Source organism: Eptatretus burgeri, chromosome 17 (genome assembly GCF_056783735.1).
Source record: "Eptatretus burgeri isolate ZD-2024b chromosome 17, Ebu_testis_v1, whole genome shotgun sequence".
Classification (NCBI taxonomy): Eukaryota; Metazoa; Chordata; class Myxini; order Myxiniformes; family Myxinidae; genus Eptatretus; species Eptatretus burgeri.
In genome coordinates this window covers 17,220,077-17,239,958 of record NC_140977.1, presented here as the reverse complement: position 1 = coordinate 17,239,958, position 19,882 = coordinate 17,220,077, and the positions used below count along the sequence as shown (strand labels likewise).

Sequence of the window (19,882 nt, the reverse complement as noted above, 5' to 3'; positions counted from 1 at the left end):
TCTTTGTTGAGCAGAAATGAAATGATAAGCTTCTCTTAATGCTCATATTTTTCATGGTCTTTCCAAATTCAACATTATGTGTTATTTTATGTAAGTTTTTCTCAAAATAATTCAAAGCAAGCTGTTTCATTTTCGTGTTTAAATGAGTCAGTTTGGAGTTAGCCAAGCTGCCTCACCCGAACCAAACCAAAAAAAAAATTCCGAAGTCATTTCCTATGTGGGATACACCTTGAAAAAAACCATTGTTTTCACATTTCATTGACGTCATCAAGTTGCTTATTTTAACCAACTTGTGTGCCAAGTGTGTTTTATTTCGAATATGGAGCGTTCAGATTATTACTACAACCTTGCAGATCAATCGTTTTCACAAGATGACAGGTGAGATCCTTAACCAAATTCATTATTTGTTGTTCTTTACACAATTAAATCACTATACAACCAATAATTATTGTCTTTTTCTCACAGGTTGTCCCCAATAAGAACATTGTTGATAACTGATCCAGAACAGGAGGCCTTTGAATTACACGATGAGTGGCTAAAAATGAATGACCACCTTGCAGACATTCAATCGTTCAGAAGAGAATTGAATGACATTTTTGTTGGCTGGCAAGAAGTTCTCTCACGTCCTCTGACCTTGAATCAGTCGAGTCAAAGGTGAGAAATTATCCCTCTGTCTCTCTCTGTGTGTATATGTGTGTTTATGTGTTTGTGTATGCATATGTGTCTGTGTGTTTATATGTGTATGTGTGTGTGCATGTGTGTGTGTGCATGTGTATGTGTGTGTGTATGGGTGTGTGTCTGACTCATTATTATTATTATTATTTTCAGTTTAAACACCTGTCTGGATGAACCAAACACACAACTTAATCTTCTGGAGGAATCTGACACGACACTCTATCTTCTGGAGGGAAATGTGATATTTATTATTTTATTAATATCATAATATAATCATCTTTATATACCCTAATTGTTCTTCACTCTTTGTTTTGAACAGAATATGTTGATCGAGTTTCAAAACCAAAACAAACATTCAGACTGCTGCGAAAGAAGATTTTGTTCAATGTTCTTACTTTTGTTTAATTATAAATGCTTTCCTTATAATTATCTGATTTTGAATTACAAGAAAAGAATAAAGGAGATGTAAGGGGGGGATGGTTAGGGTTGGGGGGTAGGTGAGCTCCCCCAACGACCCACCATCCCTCTCATCCCTCTCTCCTCCCCTCCCCGTGTGGGTGTGGGGAAGGGTGGGGGGTGGGATGAGGGGGGCGGTGGGTCAAAGGTGGGGGCGCACAGGGGGTGGGGCTTGTGTGGGTGGGGCTTGGGTGGGTGGGGCTTGTGTGGGTGGAGCAATTTTTTTAAATAAAATAAACATGCGTGTGGGAACTAATAAATTAATCACTAATTATGTGGATATGATGGATGTGGATGTGCTTTATGTGGGTGGGGTTTGCATGGGGTTTGCACAACAAAGACTCTTAAACCAAGAACCAAGTTCCAAGTTATTCTTTGTGAATATACTAGATGGAAATGAATGTTATAAGAAAATTAAGTTATTCCCTCAAGTAGAACATGGGCAAATATTCGTTGGTTCACTCTGAGTGGAATGAAAATATAAAAGGACTTAGGCCATGGGCCAGATATGGCCACAGTGCACCCCCATGTTGCAAATCTTGAGATCCCTGAGCCAAGTGATGGACATGGGTGGATTTTAGTTGAGGGGAAGCTGAAGCCTCTTTGGTACGAGGGAGGGGTCCTGCCACAGCAGTTGGCAGACATCGCTGAAGATTCAGCGAACATCAATGACTTGGACTCGGGCATTCCAGACGAATCGGACTATCTTAATGGAGACAGCTCAGTCTGACAATGCGTAGGATTAGTTGCAATTCACGTTAACGACAGGAACATTCATTTATATTGGAGTATACTACTGTTTTGAATTGTTTAGAATATATGTTGTATTTAAATACTTACCATGTTTGAGATTTGGTTATATTATTTAGTTCCGTGAATATTACATTCAATATGATGCAGATATAATGCAAATATAAACACTATTTTATTCACTCTGAAACGTATGCTTTCTGCAGTCTGCATTGGCACTGTAAGTTGTAGATGTATGTTTGGAAATATGATGGATGAATATGGGAAGAAATATGAAGGATAATGAAATACTGCACATAAAATATTCTTGTATTATAGGTAATTGACATGATCTGGATTATGGAGATATAGACTGTAAATGTTTATGTGCAATGAAATATCTTGTTGTTTGGTGATGCTGGTGGTGGCCATCTCAAATTTTTTGGTTGCTTTCAAACTATACCATTAAATAATATTTTGTGTGGTATTATAACTAATTCTCTGTAATCATGGTAATAGTTTGTCAAGTCATGTTCCATAAAAGTGACCACAAATGTGTATTTCGTCAAAATGTGGTTGATTGAAAATATTATTTGTCTGAATACCCGTTTGATGCTTATTGTGTGATAACGTTGTATATTTTCATAATAGTTGCTTGATATTTTCGAAAAATAAAAGGTAATTAATACCGTTTCTCACTATCATTGAATAGTCTGCACCTGCAATAAAATTCATACAATGTCAAATATATTCATTGAAGAATACGGAGTGTTGATTTTGTGTTTATTCGAAAGATAGGGAATATATATTCAAATGTATATAATTCCATTTAGATTTAATATACAACACTGTTAGTCATATACAGATGATCATAATGCAATTATCTTCAATTTGATACATCATACATGTATATTGGATATGATTTGGGCCTTCTACATGCCATTTTGATTCCATCCATAAATTGAATTTGATGCAAATCGATAAAAGAATAATTTAGGGTACCCCTATTCAAAAGGTCAAAACAGGTAGTGCATCCCAAAATTTTCAATGATAACATTCATATTCGTGTTCAGTATACCAGGGGATTCAGAAAAAACATAGGTTTGCTGAGAGGTGGACGGGGGGGGGGGGGGTGCACGTTGGCCATATCTAGCCCATGGCCTAACTGATTATGTTGGGGGGGAATAAGTGCTTTAATCAGTAAGTCTCAATCTTTCATAGTCTCAATTTTACATTTGCTTGTATGGGAGGGAAGGGGATAGGTGGGGAGAAAATCAGTCTCCTATTTTGGGCTTTTGGGGCTTGAGTCAGAAAGTTTTTCCCTTTCCCCCATTCATTTGAGTGGGTGTCCCAGAAACCCCATTTATCATCTCCTGGCACATCCATACAAGAATACTGGTTTGGGTGATGTGAAGTCATTTTATTCTTTCTAAGGCATTTTCAAATGATTTTTGGTTTCTAAGACAGAGAAGCTGCCAATATTGGAGTGATAACTTCATCGCAGAGGTAGACATTTTGAATGATGCCTCAAAAACATGTTCAAAGTCATTTTTGCAAGTGGCTCCATCTCTAAAATTGCGATAAAAATAAAAACCGATCGTGGTGTTAAATTTTACACTTGTTGCATAATTTTGTGACATAACTGCTGTACTATGACTACAACTTCAGTGGAAATTTCACCAGCACCCAAAATAACAACCAACAAAGTAGAGAAGGCAAGAAAAATGTGGAGAACCCAAAATAGAGAAGGTTTTCTCACCAACTTGCATCGATTGGGAAATTACATACAATTACATCAAGCAATATTTTTTGCAGGTTCTCCCCCCCCCCCTTTTCCTCTTCTTGCGTTTTCATTCAACTTGTGTGCAGCTTGTTCACCCTGATGTGCCCATCTTCCCTACCCTTCATCTCACTCTCACTTCTACCCTGCTATTGTTGTTTCCACCTTGCCATTATGTTCTCTTCCATTCTGTTCTAAATCTTCCATGAACCTCCATCATGCACACAATATAATAAAAAAAAAACTCGGTGCAAGACAATCACAGATCCCATCAGAAGTGATGAATATCATACAACTCACCATTCAGCTGGTCACTTTGCTCCTCTTCCAGACCAAATGAGTTCACATCCTCGATTTTTATCTGCAGAATCTCAGAAGATCCTTCCAGCTCCTCGAGCTTCATTTCACACCCGAACACAGTCAGCTGTTCCGATTCTGGCTACACACGACAGGAATCCTTCCAACAGCCAACTTGAGCGTACGTGGTGGGTAAACCTTTCAAGGAGGCAGGAAACATACCACTCTTCATGATGTTTGTTCCACCCTGAGTACCTTGATCCTACACAGTACCTACATGTGAATTACCTCTGTACTTGAGATCTTATGCTCTTCCCAAAACAGTTACAGCACCTTAAACATTCACCACACACATGTCGGGAATCGTACCTTTTTCTATTAGCTTTGCTTTTCAAAGTCATTATATGTTTTTGCAGGCTTGGTGATTAATCAAACTATACTCTTGGCTGGCTGCTTGTGAAAAAGAACATTAGAACAGTGTATGCAGGAAAATACAATTGATTGACCTTGAGTGATTCAAAGAAGCATTGTGAGAGCAGGATTAGGGAGTGAACCGTTACATGCTCTTATTGGGTCGCCAGAATAGGTGACCCTTATTGTCAGTAATTCTGTCTGTTTGTTTGGATGTTTGTCATCAGCATAATTGGTAGTAAACGTGGGCCGATTTTGACCAAACTCAGGTGGTACGTACATCTTATGACCTAGTGCTTTGGAAATTGTGATGGTTGCTTGGGACGCTTTGGTTACCCAGCAACAACCGAAAAACCTTCAAAATCGGTACCGTTCACGCGAAATCAATTCCGAAAGCCATTATCCCACGTAGGGTTATGAAATTTGGCACGAATGATCTACAGGTGATGCTCTCTAAAATATATTCCAGTTTGTGTGATATATGGAATACTTTACCCGCAGCGACCCCTACAATTAGGGTATGCGTGAAAATTGAAGACCACCGAGCGACCAGATGAGTGCATCGATACGAATGAAACTTTGCAGGTTCATGGTACTCAATGAGTACTACAACTTTGCCTCAGGACATATTGACCGATTTCGCTTAGGTCAGGGGACAAAGGTCAATTTGTGCAAAAATCGATAATATGCGAGAGCTGGAGGTGCCTTCGCGCCAAATGCTACTCTTCCTAGGGTTATGGGTGGATGGTCATGAAAATTCACAGTAATCATCTGGAATACAATGTGCACAAACGATCGAGCCGGATTTTCGATTTAGATCTTTGTTCACCCACAGCACCCCCTCCAACTTTGGGGATTTCCGATTTCAAACCGCATTTTCGGTACTTTTCATTCAAATGGATACCGTTATCCGTAGATGGAACTGGATGAGATTTGATATGCATAATCTTAATGCGATTCTCTATCCGCTATATGACATCCATTTTGCTCTATATCTTTTAGTTTCCATGCTCGGCGACCCATCGCCGCCTACCGGCTTGTCTCTACTTTGTTTCACCATTCCTGTAATGAAATGATCCAACTGCTTGCAGCTGGTTAGGTTGAAAGGACAAAATGTGAGAGAAACATTTTGTCCAAAGATAAAACCGAGTATATAAGAGGGCAATATAACCGTCTCAGACAGTGACGGCACCCTCCGAGCATAGTCAGTTACTTAATTGATGTTCCTGGTGTTGCCGTGCTCCGTGCACGTACCTTGCTAAAGAATAAACAGCCTTTCTCTCAAGTACATCATCTTCTTCTTCTTCTTCTTTCGGTTGCTCCCGTTGGGGGGTCGCCACAGCGGATCATCCGTTATGATCCGCATAATGATTTGGCACAGGTTTTACGCCGGATGCCCTTCCTGACGCAACCCTGGTCGCCTCTTACGACACAGGGATATAGTACACCTATTTAACCGGGGTATACACAGGGCCCAGTACACTGCTACTCACTTTGCCGACCTCGGAAGGATGACAGGCTGAGTCAACCTCCTGGTGTGTATCAATTCAACCGGCCAACGGGGCTTGAACTCAGGACCTTTTGGATCCCAAGCCGCTACTCTAACCACTACGCCAACACCAGGCTAATCTCTCAAGTACATCATCTGTCCTCAAAATACCTTGGTCAAGGGTGATCCACGGTACGACACACATACGTGCACTCCTTGATACCCCCATAAATAAATTGTACATGTTGACGAGGCAATACTGTAATTGTATGATGATGCAAATTTTGATGTTGCCACATATACTGTCGCGGCAAAAAATATTGGTACCCTTACACTTTTTTCAAATAATGCACCATTTTGTCCAGAAAATTGTTGAAATTCAAAAATCTTTTCAGATCCACATATGTGTTTCTTAAGTTTACAGTGGAACCAAAAAAAAAAAAGCTGAAAAAATTACTAAATCTTCGCTTATTCCACACAGAAATCCTAAAATGGTCCGGACAATATTATTGGCACCTTTTAGAAGTTGTTAGAAATAATTAGATTTCAAGCAGGTGATTCTCCCATACTTTGGAATTGAACTCACCTGTCGTGAGCTGTAGGTGCCTGCAATATAAAAAAATCATTCATTCAGCCAGTTCAAATCAATAAAAGGAGTCATTCTGTTGTTTGTGTTACTGTGTGTACCGTAATGGGCGTGGAGAAAATAAATAACACCAGAGAATTGTTTGACGAGGTCAGACACAAAATTATTGCTAAGCATGGACAATCTGAAGGCCACAAGTCCATCTCCAGAGACTTTGATGCTCCTTTGTCCACCATACACAATGTTATCAGGAAGTTTAAGGCCCATGGCACCGTCGCCAACCTCCCTGGACGTGGCCACAAGAGAAAACTTGATCGAAGATTGCAGCGAAGGATTGTTCGAATGGTGGAGAAATCACCTCGATCAACTGCCAAACAAATTCAAGCTGACCTTCAGACGCAAGGTACGACAGTTTCACACCATCCGTCCCCAACTCCAGGAAATGAGGTTCTATGGCAGGAGACCCAGGAGGAGCCCACTGCTGAGAGAGAGACATAAGAAAGCCCAACTGGAGTTTGCCAAAACACACCTGAACAAGCCAAAATCCTTCTGGAAGAATGTCCTGTGGACGGATGAGTCCAAAAAGTAGAGCTTTTTGGTAAAGCGCATCATCTCTATGTTTACAGAAAACAAAATGAAGCCTTCAAAGAAAAGAACACCTTCCCTACAGTCAAACATGGAGGAGGTTTAGTGATATTGTTGCGGGCCGGGGGTCGGGTGAGAAGACCACTAGGTGGGGGAAGCTATCTCGGCTCCCAACAGACTCCCCGGAATTGTAGGCCGTCGCACACGGATAATTCCGTGACGCGGCGGGTCGCTTAACCGACCGCGGACGCCAATAACTCAACCGCTTGGCTTCGGGTCCTCCCGTCTATGGGTTGATCGGGTTACCTAATAAATCACATGGTTTCATTACTGGGGAACACGCCCTCGGTACGCCTTGTCCGAACCGGATCACTCCACCGGATCGGATCAGATTCAGCCGAGCGACACTGCCCAGGACGTACCGGCTAAAAGGAACGGATCGTTGGGAATAAAGTCCCAGATAAAACTAGGAGAGTGAGTTGAGTGGAGAAGGGGCGGAGTCCAGAGTGCATGGCTGGAGTGGAAGGTGGGTCCAGGTTGGCGGGTGGGGTCGACTTCGTATGGGCGAAGATGAGGAGGTGGAGTCCAGGCAGCAGGAGGTGGGTCGTGGCGATTTCGATGAGCAAGGCGAGGCCAGAGTGAGAGAGAGAGGCGGAGATAGAAGAAAGAGAAAGGCGGAGGGACCGCTCCGACCTTCATAGGACTTGCAGCGCAGGGGGAGGGGCCACCCTGAAGCGAAACGTCATCACCTGAATCAGGCGCTCCGATTGGCCCCAACCCCTCACGTGGCCCGCTAACTTTGGCCGGAAACCGCCTCACTTCGTTTCCGGCAAGGTCATCCCAGACAGCAAACATATTTCGCTCCGACCCCACGACATGACATGAATCGCCCACACCAAAATTGGCATGCGAATCGTCCTGCAAAACCCCCCAGGCCATGCTCTGCAAACCGCACCATATGACTCGCTGCAGACGTTGGGTTTAGGGCTCGCTTGGGAACGAGGGCTCTACGCCGTCGTTTCCTCACAGCGGTGCCGCATGCGCTGGCCTCCATGAGGGCCCACCTCACAGCGAAGGTGCACGTGGCTTAGATTTACCTCAGGAATAATCAGACGAAAAGAAGAGTAGAAACAAAATGAAGTAAGCAAACCTAGCTATGAGATCATAGCAACGCACTCCCTTGTTGTCCCGTTAGACGAAAGGGACTATCTACACGTAGAATAATGGAATAACTGTCTTGGGATCACCACTGTCTGTTGGATGCATGCAGTTCCAAGAACCGCAACAATATTTTGGGGTAGCTGTGCTGCCTATGGCACTGGGTGCCTTGAATGTGTGCATGGCATCATGAAATCAGGAGATTACCAGGAAGTCATTTTGGAGCGCAATGTTCAACCCAGTGTCAGAAAGCTGGGTCTCCCTCAAAGCTTATGAGTCTTGCAGCAGGACAATGACCCCAAACACAGTTCAAAAAACACCCAGGAATGGTTCAAGACAAAATGCTGGACTGTTCTGAAGTGGCCAGCAATGTGTCCAGACCTAAATCGCATTGAACACCTGTGGGGAGATCTGAAAACAGCAGTTGGGAGAAGGCACCCTTCAAATCTGAGAGAACGGGAGCAGTTTGCCCAAGAGTGGGCCAAACTGCCACAAGATAAGTGCAGGAAGCTCATCCAGAGCGATAGGAAGCTCTTGACTGCAGTTATTTTCCCCAAAGGCTGTGCTACCAAATTTTAAGTCGAGGGTGTCAATAATTTTGTCAATGCCATTTCTTTTTATTTTCTAATTTAAAAGGATATATATTACGTTCTGAATCAAAAACAAAGGTTCTGTAATATTAACAGTGACATAAAGAATTGTGAAGAAAAAATATTTGTCAATTTCAACTTATTTTTTAGAGAAAATTGACAGTTATTTGAAAAAACATGCAAGGGTGCCAACATTTTTGCCACGACTGAAGAACATGCAAATATTTAGATATTGAGATAAAATCTGTTCAGCAATTTCAGAATGAAGACATTCAATTGTGAGAAGGCCAGATACACAGGTCAGGTCAGATATGGGAGCATGTGTCAGAGCCACACATCACTGCGTCCACTTTCCGCCAGTATTCCAGGGGCCTCCATCTGGCCATCTCCCAGGCAAATGCCTGGCCCATCCTCATATCCTTGAGATGCCGATCAACCTGCTGAAACCATGAGGTACGTGGTCGGCCCACGGGCCTCCTCCAAGCAAGAAACTCCCTTGCTGAGAGAATGTGGTGAGCAGGATCAGCGTCAGAAAAACAAGCCACATGTCTATACAGCCGCAGCTGACACTCACGAACTATGCAGGTAACAAATCTCATTTGAGTCTCTCTCGGCAACTGCTCGTTGGACACAAAGTCTGACCAGCAATAGCCAACGATTCTCCAAAGAGATCTGGTAGCAAAGGAATTAAGTCTCCATCTCAGATCCCTGGTCAGAGTCCAAGTCTCACATCCGTAGAACAAGACCGGAAGCACCAACAACCTGAAGACCAAGACTTTCGTCCTGCACAGGTACCGACAGAGCCACACCCCATGATCCAGTGAATCGATGACTCCCCAGGCCCGATCCAGACGTTTATTGACCTCTGGCTCATAGCCAGCAGAGACATGAATATCACTGCCAAGGTAAGTGAATCTCTCCGTGACCTCAACATCCTCACCACAAACAGGTACAGCCAAGATAGCAGCATGCAAGATGTCGATGAAAGCCCAGATCTTAGTTTTGACCCAGGAAACCCGTAATTCCAGCGGCTCCGATTCCTCAATCAGCACCTCGAAGTCCCACAAAAGCATATCCTGAGTCTCCGCAAAGATGACTGCATCATCTGCAAAATCAAGGACAGAGATCTTGACATTCCCAAATGATGCACCGCAGCTTGATCTCTCTGACATCCTCCCCAGAATCCAGTCCATACAAGCGCAGAAAAGTGTGGGGGGCAGTACACATTCCTGACAATCTCCAGTAACAAGTGGAAATAAGTCGGAGATGGTATCACCACATCTCATAGCACTCTCAGTACCAGAGTACAGTTCAGACATCAGATTCATCAGTATTGGTGACACCCCACAAAGAGCAAGAATCCTCCAGAGGGCATCCAGATTCACTGAATCAAATGCTTTGCAGAGATCAAACACAGGCTGCAAGCAGCCCCTGCCGAAACTCTCGTCTGTGTTCGGTGAGGACCCGAAGGGCAAGGACAGTCAATCGTTGAGCTCTTTGGTGCAAAGCCTGACTGCTCTCTGTGCTGGTGCTGGTACAGATGGTAGTGAACCCTATCAAGAATTATCCATGCAAAAAACTTGCCCAGCACTGAGAGCAGCCTTCACCCCTCAGTAGTTGTTGCTTTCCTGACGATCACCCTTCCCTTTCCTGAGAGGGACAACAAGGCCCCTCTTCCAATCAGTTGGGATGATGCCTGTATTCCAGGCAGAGCACAGAACTGCAGGCAATGACATGAGTGCAGCATTTCCACCAGCCTCGAGATGTTCAGCATGGATGCCACAAATCCCAGGATCTTTACACCCATTTCAACCGGCGTTTCCACAAAACGAAGGTGGATCACAGTTGATTGGAGGGTCAGCCACAGGGAGAGCAACACCCCTGACATCCAACTTGAAAGGTGGTGGATCAGCCTGGTACAACCGCTCAAAGTAACCAGCCCAGCGGGCCTTCACTTTGTCAAGAGCCCACCACCCTCCTCTGTCAAGAGCCCACCACCCTCCGCTCTCACTGCAGTACACCGAGGGATGGGCTTGGAGGAACGCAATGCGCCAATTCCCCAGTAAGCAGGACGAGAATCACACAACCACAGGTGATGCTCTACCGCCTCCCAGATTGCTCGCACACAAGCCTCCTTATCCACCCTCAGCGCACATACCGTTTTACACCTCAACTCCCTGAACAGCTCAGCTCTGCCATTAAGCCTGGCCCTGCGACTCTGGTCAATGGTATCCAGTGTCCTTTCTTCGCCCTCCGGTGAGTTCCAAGACATCCGCTGGCAACATCAAGGATGGTGGTCTTGAAGGCACTCCACAACTCTAAAGGATTCCCCAAAGGACCCAGACCCCCCCAAATCCTCACTCAGCCTGTTAAAAAAAAAAAAACTCATCAGCTACCCTCTCATCCATGAGCTTACCAGCATCCAGTCTAGGCTGGGAAGCTGCAACTTCAGTGTTGCCACCACAAGCCTGTGGTCGGTATTGAGGAACTGAGCACTCTGGTAGATGCTGCAGTTCTGGATAATCATCCAGCAACCATCAATGAGCATATGGTCAATCTCCTTTGCCACACCACCAGCGTTGGAATACCAAGTCCAGCAATGAGCCTGTGGACAATAAAACCATGAACCAGTCACCCTAAGTCCATGACTTCTTGCAAAGTCAAGCAACCTGGTTCTATTCTGGTTCACAGTTCATACCCATCGGGACCAACACATGTCTCATAACCATCCTTTTCAGTTGCAGTCGATGCATTGAAATTCCCCAAGACTCGAAGAATATCTCACCTGGGGCACTGATCATTCACAGACTCGAGCGTGGCAAAGAATGCGTCATCACTCGCCTCAGTCAGAGCATATATCAATACCAGGGAAATGACACCCAAGGGGTGACAAATCCTTTGTCTCATAATATGCTCGTTGACCGGTGTTACCTCAATTTTCATTGGAATCAACAACTCATTGGGCATGGTAACCATCAGAGCAACCAGACCAATAGTTGGTGTAACCACACCCTATGATCTCTCCAGGATCTGGTCTCCGAACCTCAGAGACGATGTTCAAACGCTTGAGCTCAGATGATAAAAGAGACAGGTGATCATCCTTTCAGGAATAGGAAATTCCAGGCACTTACCCGAAGGGACCACCTCGCTCTGCCCGCGGGGAGCACGGGTTGTGGGCTCACTCCGCCCGCGGGGGGCACGGGTTGTGAGCTCACTCCGCCCGCGGGGGGCACGGGTTGTGGGCTCACTCCGCCCGCGGGGGGCACGGGTCACTTGATTCATCAAAAAATGAAAAGAATATATTGTTTTTGCCAAAGCACATCTTCACTTGTGTCCCCAAGTTTCAGCTTCCTCGCTCGCCGAGATATCACGCGGACAAACAAGAAAGAAAGAAAGCAAGAAAACAAAGAAACAAACGGAGTCAAAACCGAGTACAGTACTCTTGTCCTTCATCGCCTGGCGATGACGTCATGCATCACCTCGTTATGGAATTGGGAATGAGTGATGCACAATAACTAACAAGGCCAAATAATTAGTCCTTGTTAGATGTTGTACACCTCTCCTTCCCAATTTCATATCCACACGATGCATATCCGACAAGGCGATGCCAAATATCTAACAAGAAAAAGAACAATCAGAGAATGAAAAACCTCACCAGGACTTCTTTTGAGCGGTGTATTTGTTTTTTATAGGTTTTAGGGTAAATCCAATATGGCTGACAAACCATTTTTGTTGTTGTTGTTGAGGGTTTAATGGCGCTGTCAGAGCCAAGGAGACTCTATCCACGCCACGCACCAGGATCTGATCAAACTCGCGTACAGCCATAGCCCTACAGCCACCCTGTAAGGATTCCAGCGCCTTTAATGCCGAAAAATGAGTCCGAGAGGACAACTGCACGAAGATGATTGAACTCGATTATCCATTCCATACTTGGACGATTGCAAATAGTTCCATCGAAGAAACTAGAAGATGGTCGATTAACTGAAAAGCCCTGACCACTCGGACATCCGGGATACATGAGGCCGAGGGAGAGAGAGGGAGGCGTTTTTAGAGGAGCATCATCGAGAGATTGAAAGAGGGGCACCATCGAGAGAGGGGCATCATCGAGAGAGGAGAATCATCAAGAGGGGAATCATCGAGAGAGGGGAATCATCGAGAGAGGAGAATCATCGAGAGGGGAATCATCGAGAGAGGGGAATCATCGAGAGAGGGGAATCATCGAGAGAGGGGAATCATCGAGAGAGGGGAATCATCGAGAGAGGGGAATCATCGAGAGAGGGGAATCATCGAGAGAGGGGAATCATCGAGAGAGGGGCATCATCGAAAGAGGGGCATCATCGAAAGAGGGGCACCATCGAGAGAGGAGCACCATCGAGAGAGGAGAATCATCGAGAGAGGGGAATCATCGAGAGAGGGGAATCATCGAGAGAGGGGAATCATCGAGAGAGGGGAATCATCGAGAGAGGGGAATCATCGAGAGAGGGGCATCATCGAGAGAGGGGAATCAATCATCGAGAGAGGGGAATCAATCATCGAGAGAGGGGAATCAATCATCGAGAGAGGGGAATCATCGAGAGAGGGGAATCATCGAGAGAGGGGAATCATCGAGAGAGGGGAATCATCGAGAGAGGGGAATCATCGAGAGAGGGGAATCATCGAGAGAGGGGAATCATCGAGAGAGGGGAATCATCGAGAGAGGGGCATCATCGAAAGAGGGGCATCATCGAAAGAGGAGCATCATCGAGAGAGGAGAATCATCGAGAGAGGAGAATCATCGAGAGAGGAGAATCATCGAGAGAGGGGAATCATCGAGAGAGGGGAATCATCGAGAGAGGGGAATCATCGAGAGAGGGGAATCATCGAGAGAGGGGAATCATCGAGAGAGGGGAATCATCGAGAGAGGGGAATCATCGAGAGAGGGGAATCATCGAGAGAGGGGAATCATCGAGAGAGGGGAATCATCGAGAGAGGGGCATCATCGAGAGAGGGGAATCAATCATCGAGAGAGGGGAATCATCGAGAGAGGGGAATCATCGAGAGAGGGGAATCATCGAGAGAGGGGCATCATCGAGAGAGGGCATCATCGAGAGAGGGGCATCATCGAGAGAGGGGAATCATCGAGAGAGGGGAATCAATCATCGAGAGAGGGGCATCATCGAGAGAGTACATCATAGAGAGAGGGGCATCATCGAGAGGGGAATCATCGAGAGGGAATCATCGAGAGAGGGGAATCATCGAGAGAGGGAATCATCGAGAGAGGGAATCATCGAGAGGGAATCATCGAGAGAGGGAATCATCGAGAGGGAATCATCGAGAGAGGGGAATCATCGAGAGAGGGGAATCATCGAGAGAGGGAATCATCATCGAGAGGGAATCATCGAGAGGAATCATCGAGAGAGGGAATCATCGAGAGAATCATCATCGAGAGAATCATCGAGAGGGAATCATCGAGAGAGAGGAATCATCAATCATCGAGAGGGGAATCATCGAGAGAATCATCGAGAGGGAATCATCGAGAGAGGGGAATCATCGAGAGAGGGAATCATCGAGAGGGAATCATCGAGAGGGGAATCATCGAGAGGGAATCATCGAGAGGGAATCATCGAGAGAGGGAATCATCGAGAGAGGGAATCATCGAGAGAGGGAATCATCGAGAGAGGGAATCATCGAGAGGGAATCATCGGGAATCATCGAGAGAGGGGAATCATCGAGAGAGGGGAATCAATCATCGAGAGAGGGGCATCATCGAGAGAGTACATCATAGAGAGAGGGGCATCATCGAGAGGGGAATCATCGAGAGAGGAGAATCATCGAGAGGGGAATCATCGAGAGGGGAATCATCGAGAGAGGGGAATCATCGAGAGAGGGGAATCATCGAGAGAGGGGAATCATCGAGAGAGGGGAATCATCGAGAGAGGGGCATCATCGAGAGAGGGGCATCATCGAGAGAGGGGAATCATCGAGAGAGGGGAATCATCGAGAGAGGGGGGGGGGCACACGGACCGACACCTGGGCCGCGTGGGGTCCGGACACCTGGACAAAGCATTTGACCTATGACGTCATAATTATCATTAAAACATTCCACACGAGCAGTCGCACAGATGGTGAAAATTTCGTCTCAATCCAACAAGTGGTTGCGGAGGCAAAAAACGGACCCAAATGCAATACCTTCTCCTGTGGCGAGGATAACAAGGCGATGCCAAATATCTAACAAGGCCAAAGAATCTCCACAGACAGTTATCGTACAGAACAATCTCTCCTCAAGAACCAATTTGGAGCGTTCAACAAGGTCTAACCGTATATAAACGGGGCGTGTTATGTAGATTTGAGTAGATCTAACAATCATAATAAACTGAACCCTGATGCTGAATATAACAAAAGGTGAACCATGGAAACATCGAAAAGTACACTATGTGCACAACACCGCCTATACCACGAGCTTCAGGGATACTCACGAAGATGTTTAAAAACCAGAAATCTTCGCAACATTTCCTCTCCTCACAACTCGCTTCAGGAAATGTTTCTTTCGCTGTTCGTGTCCCGGGAACTCGGATCCACGTTTGGATCTTCTTCTTCTTCTTCTTCTTCTTCTCTTTTTTATCATATATTTAATACTTCTCTCAAATCCCTCTCGAACGTCACATGCGACTTCTCTGGAAACCCCTCATCCCTACGATCGTGTATTACCAGAGCATTTACTTCCAACTTAAAACGATTCTCCACAAAAATATTCATCCCTGAATAAAAACGAGGAGGAAATGCAGGTCCGACTTGCTAAGCTAGAAGATACACCTTCCTCCAGGCGTCTTGAAGACCTCGAGAGAACATTGAGACCGTAGCTTGTGGACATGTGGTTGTTGATTGTTGACTTGTGTTTGGTTGTTGTTTCGTCAATGGGTACAGTGCGGTGGAGTCAGACATTCATTCATTTCGAGTGGAGCCTGTGGCTATTTGTTGGCATCATTGCTTGGAACACCGTTGTGCCGGTGATGCAGTGTCCCCCTGCTGGTTTGGGCAGGAATTTACAATTTGTTCAGGGTGCCGGTGACAGCTCGCCGACTCTTCACGAAGTACACAATGGGATATTTAACTTCTGCCAAGTTATTGTGACAGACAGAATGCTCGGTTTTAACGTCCATCCGAGGGACTGCGCACACACTGATGAACCACCATGTTGATGTTGAAACACCGGGATGACGGTTCAAAGCTGGGTCAGGATTCGAACTTTGTTGGGACAAACTGTCAATCTATATATACTAGTCCGTGCCCGTAAAAAAAAAAAAAAGAATAAATAAATATTCCAACCGCGAGCAACAAACAACCACACAGGCCGTTTCTTCGCTCTCGTGTGCCCGTACGTGCGTGGCGTGGAAGTTCGCATATCACAGTTACAATGATTCGCAATTCAGGTTCTAATGGCCAATTATTCAATTAGCGCCAACGTATTTTGCCTTTTTGCAATGTCATCGCAAGGAAACACAAAAAGAGAAGAGAAGAGAGAGAGAGAAGAAAAAAAAAAAAAACTTCCTGGTTCGGAGCACACCAGCTCACTCTGATGTTACCGAAATTTATGCACCGTCTCATATGAAAACGATCATAACTTGCGGCATTGTGTTTATCTATAAATGCGCATAAGAAGTCGAGAAATTATTAGAATACACGAAGTCATCACTCTCCGGAAGTCCGTACGTTGAAACCCGTAATGGGGAACGTGGCTGAGGTTCTCTTCCCCATCGGCCCCGCCCACGCAACAACGTGTCTTGTCATTGGTTGTTAAATAAATGGCCATAACTTGGGAACCACTTGTCCGATTAATATCAAACCTTGAAAAGGCACATCCTCAGGGCCCCAGCAATATACCTGGCAAGTTTCAATTAGATCGAACCAGCGGTTGTCGAGAAACAGCGGTCACAGACACACACACACACACACACACACACACACACACACACACACACACACACACACACACACAGGCGTTTGTCTATCTATAATTCCAGCAATCTCTCTGTGTGTGTGTGTGTGTGTGTGTGTGTATGTATGTGTATGTGTATGTATGTGTGTGTATGTGTGTGTATGTGTGTGTATGTGTGTGTGTGTATGTGTGTGTATGTGTGTGTATGTGTGTGTATGTGTGTGTATGTGTGTGTATGTGTGTGTATGTGTGTGTATGTGTATGTGTGTATGTGTATGTATGTGTATGTGTGTGTATGTGTGTGTGTATGTATGTATGTGTGTGTGTGTGTACATGGGTGTATGTGTGTGTGTGTACATGGGTGTATGTGTGTGTGTGTGTACATGGGTGTATGTGTGTGTGTGTGTATGTGTGTGTGTGTGTACATGGGTGTGTATGTATGTGTGTGTGTGTGTATGTGTGTGTGTGTGTATGTGTGTGTGTGTGTGTGTGTGTGTGTGTGTGTGTGTGTGTGTGTGTGTGTGTGTATGTGAACATGTGTGTGTGTGTGTGAACATGTGTGTTTGTGTGTGTGTCTCCTCCATAACTCTAAAACCAGAACACCGAGCAAACTGAAACTTTGCATGTACACCAAGTAGCCCAAGAACCCACAAAGGTTTATTTGTGTTTTATTCGCCAAAAGGTCTGAAAGGTGTTTCCAGAGTGAAAATGTCTGTAGAATTCGAATATGCTGGTCTGATAAACATCAACTTGGACAGTTTTCCACAAATCGCGTTTTTATAGGGGTACCTGACATTATCACCCATGATCACCATACCCTGTTCCTTGAGGAGATAGATATGCATTACACCAGTCCAATTAACAATGGCAGTGAACGCTCAGAAAACAGTCGAGGCACATCGTTGACCTGAGGGGGAGGTAGATTGTGGCAGGTAAGAACTTGGGCTCGTTGCTGGGTTGAAGGTGATGAAAAGGATCAGAGAGGTGACCCAGAGTCCCAGCCGAGTTTGGCCCCTTGTAGCAGCAGATCGTGCAATCAGGTTTGATTCATCAAAAGAGCTGTGCATGTTGGATGCAGTCACGGTGGCTGCACAAGTCCCCAGCCGCACCATTGATCACATGTTGCAGGGGACTCGCCGAGTGGCTGTCAGGGCCTCCGTCGAAGCAGCCACAGCAAGTGCACGATGTATTTGCAGTGCAGCAATCCGCGGTTCCACGCTTGCCTGCTTGGCCTGGCGACGCAGGACTTGCCCAACGTTCTCCTCAGTGCGTTTTCTTTCTCACATGTTCATCTTATCTCCTCAGGAAGGGGGTAGTTTCATGATCATGTGTCGAATGTCCAATCACCCAAATCTGGGTTCTCCCCATCGTCCAATCTTTTGCTTGAAGTTCTTTCAAAGCTGCATGAGACGAAATCGTACAGTGCATCAAGGACTACTTTCAACACTGCGAAACAAATAAGGCATCAATTAAACACCAATCAACAAACTTCGTGGGTTTATGTATTTCCACAAGACTGACAAAGGTTCTTACAAAATGCATTCAACTTGCATAAAATGTCATATTAATATTTTATTCCTTTCCTTGTTATTTTTTTCCCCTTTCCAAAACAACATGCTAAAATATACAGAAATCTCAGTTGTACGTATACTCAAAACATTCATCTCATTTGCTATTCCCATGTAAAAGCAAACAGCCTTTATCAGAGTTCCAATTTGTAATCAATAATTCCTTTCACCAAAAAATATTCCATTATCTATACAAAAATATGAAAGGGAGGGTTGGAAATCACTTAAAACATGTAGAAATGCAAAAAAAAAAAAAAATTCAAATATTTTTTCAAAATGGCCGCCGTAGCGGCCATATTGGATTTTGGACCAAGTCCAAAATCTAATGGCATAATCCTTGGACCATACCTAATCCCCCCACCAAGTTTCGTCGAAATCCGTCGAGGAGTTTTTCCGTAATACTGTTCACAAACAAACAAACAAATAAAAAACCAATGTCACCCACAGGGTGACCCGTTTCTTGCCAAAAGGTGACCACGTGTGACTTCTTTAAGGTCACACTGAGGTGAACAGAGCTGCTATCCACCAGGAGCGACTCCTTGAGGAATATCTACCTACGAGAGATTCCGATGAGAATCGTTCTGCAGAGTAACCATGACAAATATGCGTTTGCCTCATAACGTCACCAAATGACGTCATAATGTCTCAAGCTTCACATATCTAGAAAGCACTCATCGAGGTGTTCAATTTGAGGTATTACACGATATGGTACCTAAGATTTCAAAATTTGACCTTGGGGTCAAAAACTTTCGACCTCCAGCGCTAACCATGAAGGTCAAGGCCGATCTCCACCAAAAATTAATCAGCTGAGCGTCAGACCATGAACTATAATTCCATGAAGTTTGAAGACGATCCGATCAAAATTACTCAAAAAATAAGGGTTTCGTCGACTCCCCTGATTTGCGACAAAGTGACCTTGACCTTTGACCTTGAAAATTTTATGTGCTGAAAGGGACCGCTACAAGACTCTGATATTCGAAGTTACAAAAATTTCCAATGATAACTGTGCTCTGCAAAGTGATCAATACGTGATTACAGACAAAAAAAAAACAAAAAAAACATACAAGCTGACTAACATATCTTGCAAAAACTTTGTTTTGGTAAGATAACAAACAAACAAACAAACAAACAAACAGAAAGGGGTGAAAACAGTAACCTCCGATCTTCGATGGCGGAGGTTAAAAATACAAGCCGGTAGGCGACATGGCTGCTCGCTCTCGATGGAAAGCTGGCCGATATTCATGTACATGCTATCAATCAGTTTAGCACAATAAATATGATTATCACAGCCCTTTTAGTTTGTGCCCAGAAACCCGCCTTGTGAAATTTCAGGCATGTTTCCAAAGAGACTCTAACAAATGGCAGCCCTGGTAATTCCATTTATCTATTCACTAAAGATTTTATTTTTTTATATGATGCTGTAAGACATTCTCCTTGGGCACAAAAAACAGGTCCCTCGGAGGTCCAGTTTCAGAGGTATTGATTTTTTTGTACAGTCCACAATAAGTGTACCGTTTTTACAGCCATTTTTCCCTGCTGTGCAGGGGTTTGGCTTTTTCTTGAGGCAATGTTTTATGGCCGGATGCCCTTCCTGACGCCAACCCTGGTCGCCTCTTACGACACACAGGGATATGGTACACCTA

At 44.8% G+C, this 19,882-nt stretch overlaps 2 protein-coding genes across 19 annotated transcripts in view; both read right to left on the bottom strand.

The window, feature by feature from the left end:
• The window catches only part of LOC147009424 (uncharacterized), a 55,592-nt gene that overhangs the window by 27,930 nt on the left and 7,780 nt on the right, over positions 1-19,882 (bottom strand). The window contains exons 1-2 of one of the 8 annotated variants that reach the window (XM_085861739.1): positions 15,212-15,358; positions 3,941-4,135 (exon numbers count right to left, since the gene is read on the bottom strand). The exons of 2 other annotated variants lie outside the window; for them this stretch is intronic. In XM_085861739.1, the coding sequence (XP_085717865.1) occupies positions 3,941-4,043 (103 nt within the window). In that variant the 5' untranslated portion in view covers positions 4,044-4,135; positions 15,212-15,358. Of the gene's footprint in view, positions 1-3,940; positions 4,136-6,813; positions 6,833-14,924; positions 15,184-15,211; positions 15,359-19,882 lie in introns of those variants that run through there. 5 more of the 8 variants (XM_085861741.1, XM_085861742.1, XM_085861740.1 and 2 more) reach the window with 5 other exon arrangements.
• The window catches only part of LOC147009423 (uncharacterized), a 62,545-nt gene continuing 59,986 nt past the window's right edge, over positions 17,324-19,882 (bottom strand). For 7 of the 11 annotated variants that reach the window (XR_015052819.1, XR_015052821.1, XR_015052824.1 and 4 more), the window contains one exon: positions 17,324-18,071. The gene's annotated coding sequence lies outside the window, so the exon portion shown is untranslated. Of the gene's footprint in view, positions 18,118-19,882 lie in introns of all 11 variants that reach the window. The other 4 variants (XR_015052820.1, XR_015052823.1, XM_085861720.1 and 1 more) reach the window with 1 other exon arrangement.